This window comes from Erigeron canadensis, chromosome 8, assembly GCF_010389155.1.
Source record: "Erigeron canadensis isolate Cc75 chromosome 8, C_canadensis_v1, whole genome shotgun sequence".
NCBI classification, from domain to species: domain Eukaryota; kingdom Viridiplantae; phylum Streptophyta; class Magnoliopsida; order Asterales; family Asteraceae; genus Erigeron; species Erigeron canadensis.
In genome coordinates, this window is record NC_057768.1 from 23,084,898 (window position 1) to 23,099,489 (window position 14,592).

General features: G+C 32.6%; 1 protein-coding gene and 1 pseudogene across 1 annotated transcript; one reads left to right on the top strand and one right to left on the bottom strand.

Annotated features, from left to right (window-relative positions):
* Nucleotides 1-70: 70 nt before the first annotated feature.
* LOC122610442 lies at nt 71-550 on the top strand. Its single transcript, XM_043783434.1, has one exon. It carries the CDS (start codon nt 71-73, stop codon nt 548-550), a length of 480 nt encoding a protein of 159 aa, XP_043639369.1.
* Nucleotides 551-7,089: 6,539 nt separating this feature from the next.
* LOC122610443 lies at nt 7,090-7,967 on the bottom strand (annotated as a pseudogene).
* Nucleotides 7,968-14,592: the final 6,625 nt, after the last annotated feature.

Here is a 14,592-nt window from a genome sequence, read left to right on the forward strand (position 1 = left end):
CTACATTTTTATAAAATTCAAACACCCCAACCTTTTCATCACTAATTTCTTACACCCAACACCAAAAAATATGGCTTTCGGTCTTTTGGATAATTCGAGCGACTCTCCCGACGAATCAAACGATAGCTTTATGGAATTCTTTCTTAACGCGTTACACTTTCTTGAAGATACGGCAAGTTCTAGTGCTCCTCAAACTCGACGGTATACGGATCGGCGTCAGGAAATTGGTCTTGCCACTCTTTTGAACGATTGGTTCATTCAACAACCAAAATACGAAGACGATTACTTTCGAAAGAAGTTTCGAATGGACAAGACCATGTTTTTAGATATCGTGCGCGACATTGAAGCAAACTTCCCGTATTTCCAAGAACGTTACGATGCAAGAAAAAGAAAAAGTTTTACGGCGATACAGAAATGCACATCCGCCGTTAGGCAACTCGCGACGGGTAACGCACGAGACGAGTATGACGAGTACTTGTGCATGGCAGCCAGAACCGCACGTGAGACCCTTGATTATTTTTGTGACGCCATCATTCGGTTGTATAGCTGAGAGCGTCACACGACGTTGCACGCATCTTCGAAGCCCACGAGCTTCGACATCATATGCCTGGGATGCTTGGTAGCATCGATTGCACATATGTCGAGTGGTCGGCATGTCCTAGACGTTTGAGAGGGCAATACACGAGGGGTGACCACAACGGTCCAACTATTATGCTTGAAATCACCGCGTCACAAGATTTGTGGATTTGGCATGCTTTTTTCGGTGTCCCGGGGTCGAACAACGACATCAACGTGTTGAACCAATCCGATTTGTATGTCACAACGCGTAATGGAACGGCTCCGGATTCTTCATTCGGCGTGAATGGCCGAGATTATAAACGTGGCTACTATCTTAGTGATGGGATCTACAACAAGTGGTCAACACTTGTTAAAGCATACCCGTATCCAACCGACCCTAAGGAAAAAAGATTCAAGAAATTGCAAGAGGCGGCGAGAAAAGATGTCGAGTGAGCTTTTGGTGTCCTCAAAGGTAAATGGAAAATTCTTCAACGACCTCTTCGACCTCAAACGAAAGACAAAATTGGAAAGTATGTTCATACATGCATTATCTTACACAACATGATCATTAAGAGGGACGAGAGGGCAATCTCACTGGTCCATATAATGGACCCGCCAGTGCAACCGGTGTTCGATGAAAGTGTGTATGCGGAGTTGATAGACGAAGAAGTTCACCATCGCCTTCGATATGATCTTACGGAGCACGTATGGGCTCAAGATTTGGCGTATCTCGATGATTAGTTTTTTTTTTAGTATTATGTAATGTTTCTTTTTTTTTAAGTATTATGGTATGTTTTTTTTTTTTTAAGTATTATGTAATGTTTATTTTTTTTTTAAGTATTATGTAATGTTTCTTTTTTTAATATAATAAAAGGGTATGTTTTTTAATTTTAATATAATTTGTGATTTTGTTAAGTAAAAATAAATGGAAATAAAAAAGATGATGTGGAAATTGGGGTTGGGGTGAGTGGCGCCACCATTTTGGGATGATTTGGGGTGAATTGGGGAAGTTTGAGGTGGAAGGTTTTTATTGGAAAATGGTGATGTGAAAATTTGGGGAAGATTGGGGTTGGGGTATCCACTCCCACCCCCCTTATAGTTAAGTGATGTAAAATTAATTGATATAATTGATAGGTTATTTTTAAAGGCTCAAATTTAAAGATTTATATTCAAATATATAAACACCTATCAAATAATTTACTATAATGATCAAGTTTTTTTTTTATCACTAACTAATATCTAATTAAACCATGTCAAAGTGATTTTGTTAATCCTTCTATGTGAATTAATTTGTATGTGGTGCTTTTGTTAATCCCTCTATGTGTATTAATTTGTATATGTCATCCGATATATGGGTAACTATACTGTAGCAACGTCATCGAACCGTTCCGCTCATCGTACTTTTCAGTTCACTTCCTGTTCAAAGTGATTTTGTTAATCCCTCTATGTGTATTAATTTGTATATTGTGCTTTTGTTAATCCCTCTATGTGTTATTTGTATTTGGCATTCAATATGTGGGTAACTTTACTGTAACAAACGTCATCGGACCGTTCCGCCCATCGTACTTTTCAGTTCACTTCCTGTTCAAAGTGATTTTGTTAATCCCTTTATGTGTATTAACTTGTATGTGGCATTCAATATGTGGGTAAATTGACTGTGACCACCGTCATCAGACCATTCTGCCCAACGTACTTTTCAGTTTACTTCCCATTCATATACGTGTCAATGTGTTGTTAAACACTTACATAATGATAATTACTTAACACTTTCTTAGTTTTTTATGGACTTATAATGTATTAAAATGAACTTCTTAAGTGTTTTCCCTGTGTTCTTATTTTGACTACTTGATCTTATTTCAATCTCAATTAAAAAAAATAAAATTAAATAAATGACAACATCAGGTTTAATATCCTATCATCTATTGTGTTTTTTTTTTCAACAACAATCATTCTTTGTTAATTTATCTATATCTTATAGGGGTGAGTACGGTTCGGTTTGGTTCGGTTTTTGACTAAAACCGAAACCGAACCGTTATAATTCGGTTTTTGAAAACTAAAACCATTGAGTTTCGGTTTTTTCGGTTTCGGTTTTTCGGTTTTGGTTTATTTCGGTTCGTTTTTTCGGTTTTAGTCGGTTTTTAACTGCTTGTGGTTTGGGTCAAATTGAGTTTCAAAAGATTATAAGTTTATACCCTATAATTACACCTTAATTAATTTCAACAAGTTTTTAAAACAATAAGTAACAATAACACAACAGTAATGACAACAAATCCATAAAAGTGAGTTGTACAAACTTCAAACAAATTTTATATATAATTATTTACATCTTTTACGCGTTGTTTAATTATACAATTATTAAAACAAATTAATTTTGTTTTGTATTTTCACTTAAAACATATAAATGATATTATTATATACACCTAAAATGCAAATATAATAACATATTTATCAAAAATTAATAATAAAATGATATAAATATAAAATAAAGTAAAAATATATATTTTTGGTTCGGTTCGGTTTTTGCTCACCCCATTTTGATAATTTCATGACTTTTTTCTTTTTTGACATTAAAATTGTATTTTTATTGATAAGAGCTCTAGAAAGAAGCTAAAGAAACATACAATGTTCAAGAGTTACATAAAGAAAATTAGAAATTGAAACTACTCCCTTAGGAGTTAGGACCATGTGATTTTTCAGGAAAACGGTCTGTAGGATAACGAAAGAAAACTATTTCTTTTGCCTCTTTAAAAAGCAAACCGGGTAAAAGGTTGTTTGTTGGATACATTCATTCCTATTTTTCCAACTCACCTCATATGTATGCGAGAATGATGAGCTGGTCAATTTTTTGATAGGATCGGTTTATAAAGCAGAAATTGTGAAAATCTAGGAGATCTTTGAGAGTTTGTGGTTTCAAAGAAGCAATGTGACATCATATATGGATGTTACTCCATAACGGCATAAAGTGGAGTAGATAAAGAGGTGTTCGGTGGTTTTATTTTGGAGGCTACAAAGGAAACTTAAGGGGAAGAAACGAAGATGTTTCTACTTGAAAGTTGGCTTTTAAAGGTGCCTATTTGCTTTAGGGAAATATCCAACACTTCGGTCCATATGGTGCTTGATGAAGTCGAAAGGCCATTGATTTGATAGAGAAGCCTAGCAATGAGTTTAAAGCCCATTCAATGGATCATTAACATTTGAAAGCTTGATAGTTCGAATCCTGAATAACAAATCCTAAAGTTGATATAACTCGGTTGTGGAAGAGGGGGGACGGGTCCAATGCCAAACCCATTGTGAGAATGCGCCTTCGCCGGTGTATCAATCTTTTACTAAACAACTTTTTTGTTCTCTAATTAGAATAGATCCAGGTAAGATAAATATAGTGGCATGTCATCAATCCATTTATTAATCTAGAATCGGAATTTTTTTTTCATCACCTGTACCTGTCAACATACACTCAAGTGCACAATCAAAACGGGACATGTGGGAGCTTCATTCGAAAATAGATTTCCAAGCTTCCTCCAAAGACTTTCAGACATGAATAGGGGAACAATTTCGAGAGGATAAGTTAATAGCCATGACTACGCGACACCACAAACTGTTTTGTTCTATACAAAATCGCCACCACCACTTGGACAAAAGAGCAAGAATTTTACTTCGTAAACAATCTAACCCAAGGCCTACCGCATCTATAGGGGATATAATTCTATCCAATGCAACCCAATGTATTTTTCTATCTTTTAAAGAGCCTCCCCAAAAAAAATCTACGAATGAGTTCAATCTTTGAAAGAACACTTATCAGAGCCTTATACAAAGAAAATAAATACGAAGGGAGACTTTCAAGTACCGATTGAATCACCTAAAACTATGATCATGTTTTTTGTATATTCTTATTCAATTGAATTTATTTATTAATAAAATATATAGCATAAATATATGGGGATTAGGATCATAATTTAAAAAGTAAGATACTTCAAAATCAAAATTAAAAGAAGTAGCATATTACAAAGTTATGCATTAAATACTACAGTATTTATAATTCATTTATTTTGGTTTTCTAAATGGCATATTTTATAATGTTTAGATTAAATTGTAAAAACATAACGTCTTTATGATAATAATAGTCACAACTAAGCAACATATTTGGTTAATTATTAAAATTAGTATCTTTCTTGTTTAGTTATTTTAAAAAGTTTCTAATCAATTCAAGTTGTTGAACCGTGTTATATCATAATGAGTTTATGTTAAGAAAACACAAGCTCACTAAAATTAAAATATGTAATAATATATAACTTAACTATATAAGATAGAAGAACAAAAATTCACGATTCACACTGATATAGACATAGTTTCTCATAATTGAAACATGGTCAAATATTTATTGTTGTCGGACCCAAAGCAATTAAAAGTTTTAGCTCCACCACCTCTACCATCATTTGAAATTAAATACATATAACATGTGCGTATTTTATAAACAAGAGTTTGAAGACAAAGTTGATTGGATATAGTGATCATGATCAATTTATGAAACCTATATGATGGCCTTACATTTTCATGGAGATTAACCAAAAAATCATCAAAAATAGCATATGCGAGTGATGAGTATACGCTCATACGTATAACCCGCCAAGCACATGCATCGGTCTTTCTTTACAAAATTGCAAGTATCCATTGATGTTTATGAAACTATATGATACCCATCACCCACATGGCCACATGTAAACATTCCCGTGAGTAAACATAAAGTTTGAATGTTAGCTAAAAACTTAAAATATATATTTTGAAACAATCCAAAGTCTAAATAAATACTTTGTTTTCACTAAACCATACATTAGAGGGGTGTTTGGTTTATTGATATGAACCATTTTAAATATCAGTATGCTAAATAGTAAATACGAAATGAGAATTGAATTATTTTGTAAACCCAAGTTTGGAAATGGCCAGATTAACAGGAGGAAGAACAGCCCCACCCTGAAACAAAGGTGTACGCTAATAGGTGTTTCTATCTAAAAGAGTTAGTAAACTACCTCCGGTCTCCGCTAGTGCACTTAGACAGGTAGTTGATTTATTTCGGTAATTGAATTGCAGGAAACCATTTGAACAAGTTTGGAATATTGTCACTTTTTTTAACTTTGATATCAATTTTGACAGTCAAATATGATTATCATACGGCTCTAGTGAGTTAAAAGTCCTACCTTCATGTCGCGTTTGGTTCGCGGAGTATTTTTGGAAAGAATGGAATTTGATGGAATGGAATGGAATTTAATTCAAATAATATGTTTGGTTGGTAAAATGCAAAAGGAATAAATCATCACATATGCTAGTCAATGACACAAATAACCTTTATGTTACTAAATTAACTATATAACCCTTTAAAAAGAAAAAAAGTCGGTCAATTCTTTTAAACCACCCATAGGCCACATCTCCCACATTATTCATTTGTTCACCAACCTCCCACATCTCCCATTACTTCAAACCCACCGCCGTCATCAACATTTTTTCAACTACACCTTATTATTATTACTATTAATTTTGTTATAATTACAATCTATCCATCAAATCATATAAATATATAGACACACAAATATATATATATATATATATATATATATATATAATACAAAAAGGGAAGTATTCTGTTGTGGGTGGTTGTGATGGTTCGTTTCCGGTAGGCATGGGTGGTGGTTGTATCTGGCTATGGATGGTCACGGTTTGTTTCTGGTTGTGGGTGGTTGGGCTTTTTCCCGATTGTGACTGGTGGGTTGTTTCCGGCGGGTGAATTACGGTGGTTGTTTCCGGCTGGTGGTAGGCGTTGGTTGTTTCCTGCCGATGGTAGAAGGTGGTTGTTTCCGGCTGGAGTGGGTGGTAGTGGTACCAGAAGCTGGAGTGGTTATATGGAGAAGGTTTGAAGAAGATGATAATTGTATGGATATTATGGTATTTTGTAGATTCAACTCTCAATGGAATTAAATTCCATCACACCCACCAAAAGAATTTGATTCATATGAATGAAGGAATCTTTAGGGGCAGTTTGGTTCACAGAATGTTTTTGATGGAATTAGAATCTGTCAATGAAATTGGAATTTAAAGGAATTGGAATCTGAAAATTTTAAAATTTGTATTGTGTTTAGTTGGCAGAATTCAATGGAATTCAAATTCCTTTCCAATGTTTGGTTTGCAAATTTGTTAAAGAAATTTAAATGTAATTTATGTTTAATGACAAATTTATCCTTTAGATCAATTTTTTATATTTCTTTTCTTAGCATAGGCCGTAAGTTTTATATAGTTATTTTATAAATAAATTATAAAATCTCTAGTATCTATTAACTATATACATTAACTAGCTTTTTTTACACGTAATATATAATTAAACCACATAACATAGTAAGTTTTTTCAAACCATACATAGAACTTGTTTCTAAAAAATGACATATTACAAGTCCCCAAAAGTAACGATTTAACGTACAACAAAAGATTCAAAATACATACACATGACTTCAACATAAGCTACATACAACTACCTTAATCCTTCCCTTAATTTTCCGACATCATAAACAACACTCAATTTTCCCTTTCTTTTTCTTTCAAATCCCAAAAAGTAAGCACGCTATCAGGATCACTTCTCATTTTCCAAATTGCCTTAAACCTTTCAAGTTGAGAAAGAGAAGTCATTTTTTCAAGTGCCGAAGGTAGCATAATGGTTTTCTTATTTAGATCAACTTCAAGTTTTATAGCTTCACTCAATTCAGCCGAGGATTCTTTAAGACGTTCACCAAAATACATTACCGCATCATTGAAACTTTCAACCAAAGAACTTGTTTGACTTGTGCTCTTCCTTTTCTTACTACGAACACTTGAAACTTCTTCAACTTGAACACTTGTAGTGGTATGTGTCGTGTGGCTGCCTTCCATTGCTTCATCAAAACTATCATGTGAGTCTTCCTGTTGTTCTTCAATATTCATTTGCTCTTCCATCTCGGTGGCAACCTATGCTCTATTTCCTTGAGCTCGATCTTTTCCAAAAACTACACACAAATATTCATAGTGTGGAAGCTTTTTATTTTTCCATTTTGCTACTGATTTATGACTTTATCACAGTGTAACAATAAATTATATACATCAAAAAAGGAAATCATTTGTAAAAAAAAAAAAAGTAGTACTACCTCAAGGTAAGCATCTCATACTCCTGGAGATGTTGTGGTCACACAATTGTTTTCCTTATCATAACCAAATCTACTTGTACTATTCAACATATCAAAGACGGCTTGCCAATCTTTTTTCATTGTTTTTATTCTTGATTCAATGTGAAAAAGACCCGATTCAGGAAGTGATACTTTCAAGGCTGCTTCAAGATGAGTTAAATACCCGGATCTAAATCCATTATCAACTTTATATCCTCGTGTGTTTACCATGGTTAGTAAAGCTTCCACCAGCTTTGCATCTTTTTCTATTGTCCATCTCCGATAGTTTCTATTTTGACTCGTCATTCTTGTATTAAATGGCAAAAACAATCCCACCAAAAAGCAAAACCAGGTCACACAAAACTGAACTAAAAACAGCAAAAAACATACCTTAAAGTGCACTAAAAACAGCTAGATAAATTGCAAAAATATCAGCAAAAACTGCACTAAAAACAGCAAAAAAAGCAGCCCTTAAGTTGCACTAAAAACAACCCTAAATCTGCAACAGAATCAGGTCCAAACAGTCATCAAAATGCACTAAAAACAGCAGGATAAATTGCAGAAAAATAAGCAAAAATTGCACTAAAAACAACAAAAAACAGAAACTGCACTAAAAACAACCATAAAAACTGTAACAAAATGCACTAAAAACAGTTGGATAAACTGCAGTAAAATCAGCAAAAACTGCACTAGAAACAGCAACAAAAACAACCTTTTTACTGCACTAAAAAAACAACCCTGAAAACTGCAACAGAATCAGGTCGAAACATTCCTAAATCTGCACTAAAAAGAGATGGATAAACTACAACAAATTCAGCTAAGACTGTACTAAATACAGACCTTAAACTACACTATAAACAAACCTATAAACTATGCTAAAGGATTGTCAGTTAAAGCAGCAACCCCGACACCGACAACAATAATATAACAACAAATAGACAATAACAACAACAGTAAAACATCATAAAATGTGTTTAGAATACATAATAATAGCAAGGACACAAGGTTCAGATAAAACTAATGACAAGAGCAACACTAAAAGGTTCAAATATGACTAGCATTCCAAGACTCAAAAATAGTATTTGCTAGATTATTTCTAACGTTGTCCACTCATTTGAAGTTTCAACAGAACCTATGTTATCCTCTTCTCATATCCAACTCCATCTCCATCTCCGTTTCTCTCATCAACATCATCTTCCATTTCTTGCAAATCATCTTCTATTTCTTGTCTTATATAATTGTGGAGGAGACAACATGTCATCATGATCCTAATCTTTGTATCAATAGGATAAAATGAGTTGTCCTTTGAAATTTTCACCTTCCCTTCAAAAGACCAAAACATCTTTCTATTACATTTCTTGCGGAGGAATGTTTCATGTTATAGAATTCTTTTGGTGTAGTCGGCTGGCGTCCATCACGCCAATCATTTAAATGATATCTTTGTCCTCTATAAGGGGCCAAAAAACCTCTCCATTTGTATATCCAACATCGACCAAATAGTAACCGGGTCTTGCAACTTTTAATCCATGAGGTCGATCAAGAGCATCTCGTAACATTCTACTATCAGTTGCAGAACCTTCCAAACCCGGTAATACAAAGATAAATTGCATATCTTGTGAACACACGCCTAACACGTTTGTGGCGATATCTCCGTTTCTTGTTTTATATCTAGGCCTCTCCCCAAGTGATACTAGACATTGTATGTATGTTCCATCTAAAGCCCCTAAACAATTCTAAAAGCAAAAAAATAAACAACTTATTATACATGTGAAGTTACTAACATAAAAACAGTTAATATGGTGAACACATATACCTTGAACCATTTCCATCTATTGTCGGTAGAGTTCTCGGGAACAGGTTCGGGTTTCTTGAGCAAACGTGACTGCAATGTGATAACCGCATTGCAAACTCGAGAAAAAGTTCTATTAATTGTTTCTCCCGAACGATGAAAGTTGGTTATCATGGTACGATTCTTAATATTATGAGCTATCATATGAAGAAAAATAGTAACCTGCTCTTCTATATCCATATTTCTACTCTCTTTCAAACCACCGAAAGTTACAAGCATGACACACAACTTGTCAAAACACCTCCGGGTCATCCTAGTATTTGTTATTGCTAAAGTATCGCTCTCATAAACATATCTATTCAAAATTGAACGTCGACTTATTTTTGACAAAGTGTATCAAATACGTGGTTTATCACTTTGGTATGAGTTAAGCAACATGTAAAGGCATACAATAAACCAACAAATAATTATATTCACTTTGTTCCACCAAGCTAAAATCAATGTTTGTCTTCTTTGTTTACGTTTTCGGACTGTTAAACTAAGCCGAGCCATATCCTGTCTAAAAAAATTTCATATATTACACTTGAAAACCAAGAACTTATTTCACATACCACTTTATCAGTTATATATATACATAGTTGATGGTACTAGCATAACACATAATCACTAATAAACCCTAATTTAGAAATTGTATTATAATTAAATGGTTAAAAAAGTCAATTTCAAGAACATAGATAACTGTTTTGCAAGAGAAGAAAGAAGATAGAATAAAGAAGTATTTTTAATGACGATTTTTAAAGATAAAAAGAAAAAAAAAGGAGATACCTTTTTGAGAGAAACCGAAAAATAGTAGATGTGTATTTTTGTTGAAGATCTTGAAGAACAATTATGAGGAAGAATGATCTTTTAGATGAAGATCTAGAGCAGTAGCAACAACAGCCATGGAGAAAAAGTCTGATAAGAAAATAAAAGGGTAGGGTTTTTTTTTTTGTTGGGTATTTTTTGTCATAGATATGAATTCCGATGGAAAGTTTATAGATTCCATCTAAATATTGAAGGAATTTAACATTCCGTGTTTTAAAGAATTTGGGGAAATTTTTTTAGATCAAATTCCATTCTTCTTTCCAACCAAACATAGGAAAGGAATGAAATTTAAATTCCAATTCCTAGAAATTCATGGGAAATCCATGGACCAAACACCCCTTACATTCCATAGGAATTAAATTCTTTCATTTTTTTACAACCAAACATGAAATGGAATGGAACTTACATTTCAATTCCATCAAATTCCTTCAAAATATGTCAACCAAACAAGCCCTCATTCTCTTTCCTACAACCAAAACACACCCCAATGGTTTCCTAATTCAATACGCATTTTGGAGATAGATTTAATACAATCCACACAATTAGATGATATTAAATATTAACGACCCATATATATGTTAACAAAGAAAGCTATACGTGTGTATGCATCTATCTAAACTAGTCACATGTTTGTGCGATGCGACGGTGATGACAGCGGTGCTGACGATAGTGTCGTGGCTATTAATATAAAAGTAATTGATATAAAACGAGGTATTGTAATATATTAGGATTTGGAAAATATATGTTTTCAATAGTTTTATTAAGGGTATTATATGTAAAAAAAATGAATCGGGTTGTGACGTAAAAAATGAAATGTAAAATAATCATAAAAAAACAATATAATATCCTTGCTTACATTGTCATATTAAATACATTTATTTATTATATAAATAAAGCAAGATTTTGATTACATCATTATTTTTAATAAAAACTTTACTTGACATATCTTGGCTTTTTTTCTTATCAATTAACTCTTTTATATGAATGTATTTATAACATCATATGAAATTTTGATTTTTAATCCATAATTAAAAAGTTTTTCAAAAATAAACAAACTTAATGTAAAACGAGCATGGTACCCGCGCAATGCGGCAGCAATAGTGGGGAAGTCGGTCTGCCTTATTAGGGATTTTGGGTAGTTGCGTAAAGAAAAAAAACAAAAAAGTCCAAGCGCAAATAAGGTATTTTAAAGACAGAAATATTTAATAGAGGGGAGGGGATTTGCTTTATTAAGGAGTAGAGATAACATATTTTCGAAGATCTAATCATATATCAATTTTACAGAATAATATCTCATTATTTTTATTTTCATTCTCTTTTTAACTTGATCATTATCATTTATTGCAATTTAAATTTGATTTCGAAAAACACGTGTTACGTTACTTAAGTTAGTTTTTTTCTTAATTATGTTTTGCTATTATTACTTATTAGTAAAAGTTCAATAATGATAGTTAGACATTCGTATTATCATATAGTAAAAGAAGTACGAGTAAGATGTATAATTACTATCTATTTGATCAACACTTTTACGTTTTTGTCCTACGTAAAAACATTTTAGCTTGAGTGTTAATTACCTACTTTAGAATTTCCAGTTTTAGCATGACAACGGTTCTATGGTTCTTTATTTTTATCGTCAACATTTATAAAGATGTATAAGTAATTGTATTTTTGGATACATATTTTTTATGTTCGTCACCTAAATACCCATGATATGTCCGGGTACTACTCGGGATGATAAGCTAGTTGTTTAGTTTAAAAGAATTTAAAAAAACAAAACATTATGATAAATTTGGATGAGTCAAATCAAAAATAAAGATAGACAAAATCCAAAACGTCCCTAAAAACCGTATAAAAGTTTGTTATCTATAATACTTTATAAAGCAAACCACCCCTCCCTATTTAAATAATTAAGATTTTAAAATGACCATATTACCCTTATTCTTTATTCATTAATTTTAACATTTTCACCTATCTACCTATAATAACCTTAATGAAATAAATTATAACATAGATCCTACAACCCTTAAAGAACCATATTAAGCTTTTTTCCATCAATTAATTTATATTCACCACTACCGTCACCGCCGCACATTGCCGCCACAACTGTCGCCTTCGCCAAACTTTTGTCCCTACCACAATCACCTCTGCATCGTGCGGACACCCGTCTAATATTAAATCCATATGTTTTATTTAATTAAAAAAAATAAGTAAAGTGGCAAATAGCTGCACAATACATATAAAGTAAAGTAAAATAACTCCCAATGCCGTCTTCCACGGGTTTTGGGTCCCAATACCGTTTTCGACGGTGTATGGGGGAGGTTGATATGTAGACAGCCTTACCCCTACCAAAGGTAAAGAGGCTGCTTCCAGGTTCTACCATAGGTAGAAAAGGACCTCCAGCCTTGCTGGGCATGAGGATCGAACCCATGACCTCTGTTTCTAGAGGCATGAGTTTCAACTACTGATCCAACCCATGCACAATACATATATTTTATCTAATTAAAAAAATAAACAAGTTGGCAGACAGTTGCGCAAAGCTTGCTTTAATTAAAAGGAAAATAAGTAGACTAAGAGGTAACCGCACAGTACCTACCAGCATGCTTCATTATTCATAGCCGCAACCATTGTTATTATTATAATAGTAACTTGTCAAAAATCATTGATAAACTAATAAGTTGAAGATAGTATGAACTTTTTAGTTAAACTGATAAGTTAGAGAACGGTATAATGATGAATTCTAGATTTAAAAATGTATTATACGGTGAAGTTTTTTTAGGGTAACACTCCGTCAGCATCTAGTTGTCATATAAAATTTCACCATTATACAGTAAAGGTTTTTTAATTTCATATCCCGATTAAATGTTTGAAAATAATAACTATAAAATTATGTAGTTTTAATTCTTCTTCCTTAAGGGGTGTATGGTACGATAAAATGGAAAAGGAAGAAAGGGAAGTGTTTCTCATTCCCTTGTTTGGTTACACCGGAAAATGAAATCAAGAATGGAAAAGTGAGAATGGTTTCCATTTTCTACAATTTGTAAAGATTGTGAATGGAATTTTTTGCTCATATAATGAAAAAGAAAGAAAGGAAGACGATTGAAGGGAGGTAGACTGAGATGAAAAGGAACAACATATATTTGAAAAAGAAAATTAATCTCTCCAACCATCATTATTGAAAATAAGAATTTCACTTTGTTAAGTTAGAGCTATAAATAGGGATGCCGATTGAATGGAGGTGGATTAAGAATTCATTATTGAAAACACTTCCCTTATTTGGTTACAGCGGAAAATGAAATCAAGAATGGAAAAGTGAGAATGGTTTCCATTCTCTACAATTTGTAAAGATTGTGAATGGAATTTTTTGCTCATATAATGAAAAAGAAAGAAAGGAAGACGATTGAAGAGAGGTAGTTTGAGATGAAAATGAACAACACAGATTTGAAAAAGAAAATTAATTTGTCCAATCATCATTATTGAAAATAAGAATTTCACTTTGTTAAGCTAGAGCTATATATGGGGGTGACGATTGAATGGAGGTGGATTAAGAACTTAAGGGGGTGTTTGGTAGGAGTGAATCAAAGAGAATGGAAATGTAATGGAGAATGAATATAGTGGGAAAGATAATGAGTATTTGGAAAGAGAATCGATTCCGTCATTTGGTACAAGCAGAGAATGAATATATAAAAAATACTAAATTTTAAATAATAATCAAATTTAATACATATAACATCACTAAAACAAAAAAAAATAAATTTCCATTCCCATCAATTCTCTACATTTCATAGAGAATTGAGGGAATGGAATCGATTCCCTATTCTCGATTCTTTTTTCTCATTCTCCATTACAACCAAACACGAGAAGTGTTTCTCATTCTATTTCCACCCTTTCCATTCCATTGTACCTAGGATGAGGAGGAACAATTCTAATATTAAGTAAGGAAGTTAATCAGTATAATATTAGGTCAAGAGATAAATCATTTAACTAAGGTTAATTAATGTATGTTTGTTTTATGACATGGAAGTCCATATCATATGCCATACGAGTTAGTATAAAAAATGTTTGTAAAATGTTATTCATTTAACTCTTTTTTTTTTATGATATTATATGTGTTAATATTGATTGTTAATTAAAATTTTGTGTTTCTTTTATATTCATTCTCTATTTGTACCAAACGACGAAATCAATTCTATTTTCAAAAACTCA

Bases quoted from the DNA above. Each gene is read 5' to 3' on its own strand.
- LOC122610442 (XM_043783434.1), top strand. From the start codon at position 71: ATGGCTTTCGGTCTTTTGGATAATTCGAGCGACTCTCCCGACGAATCA.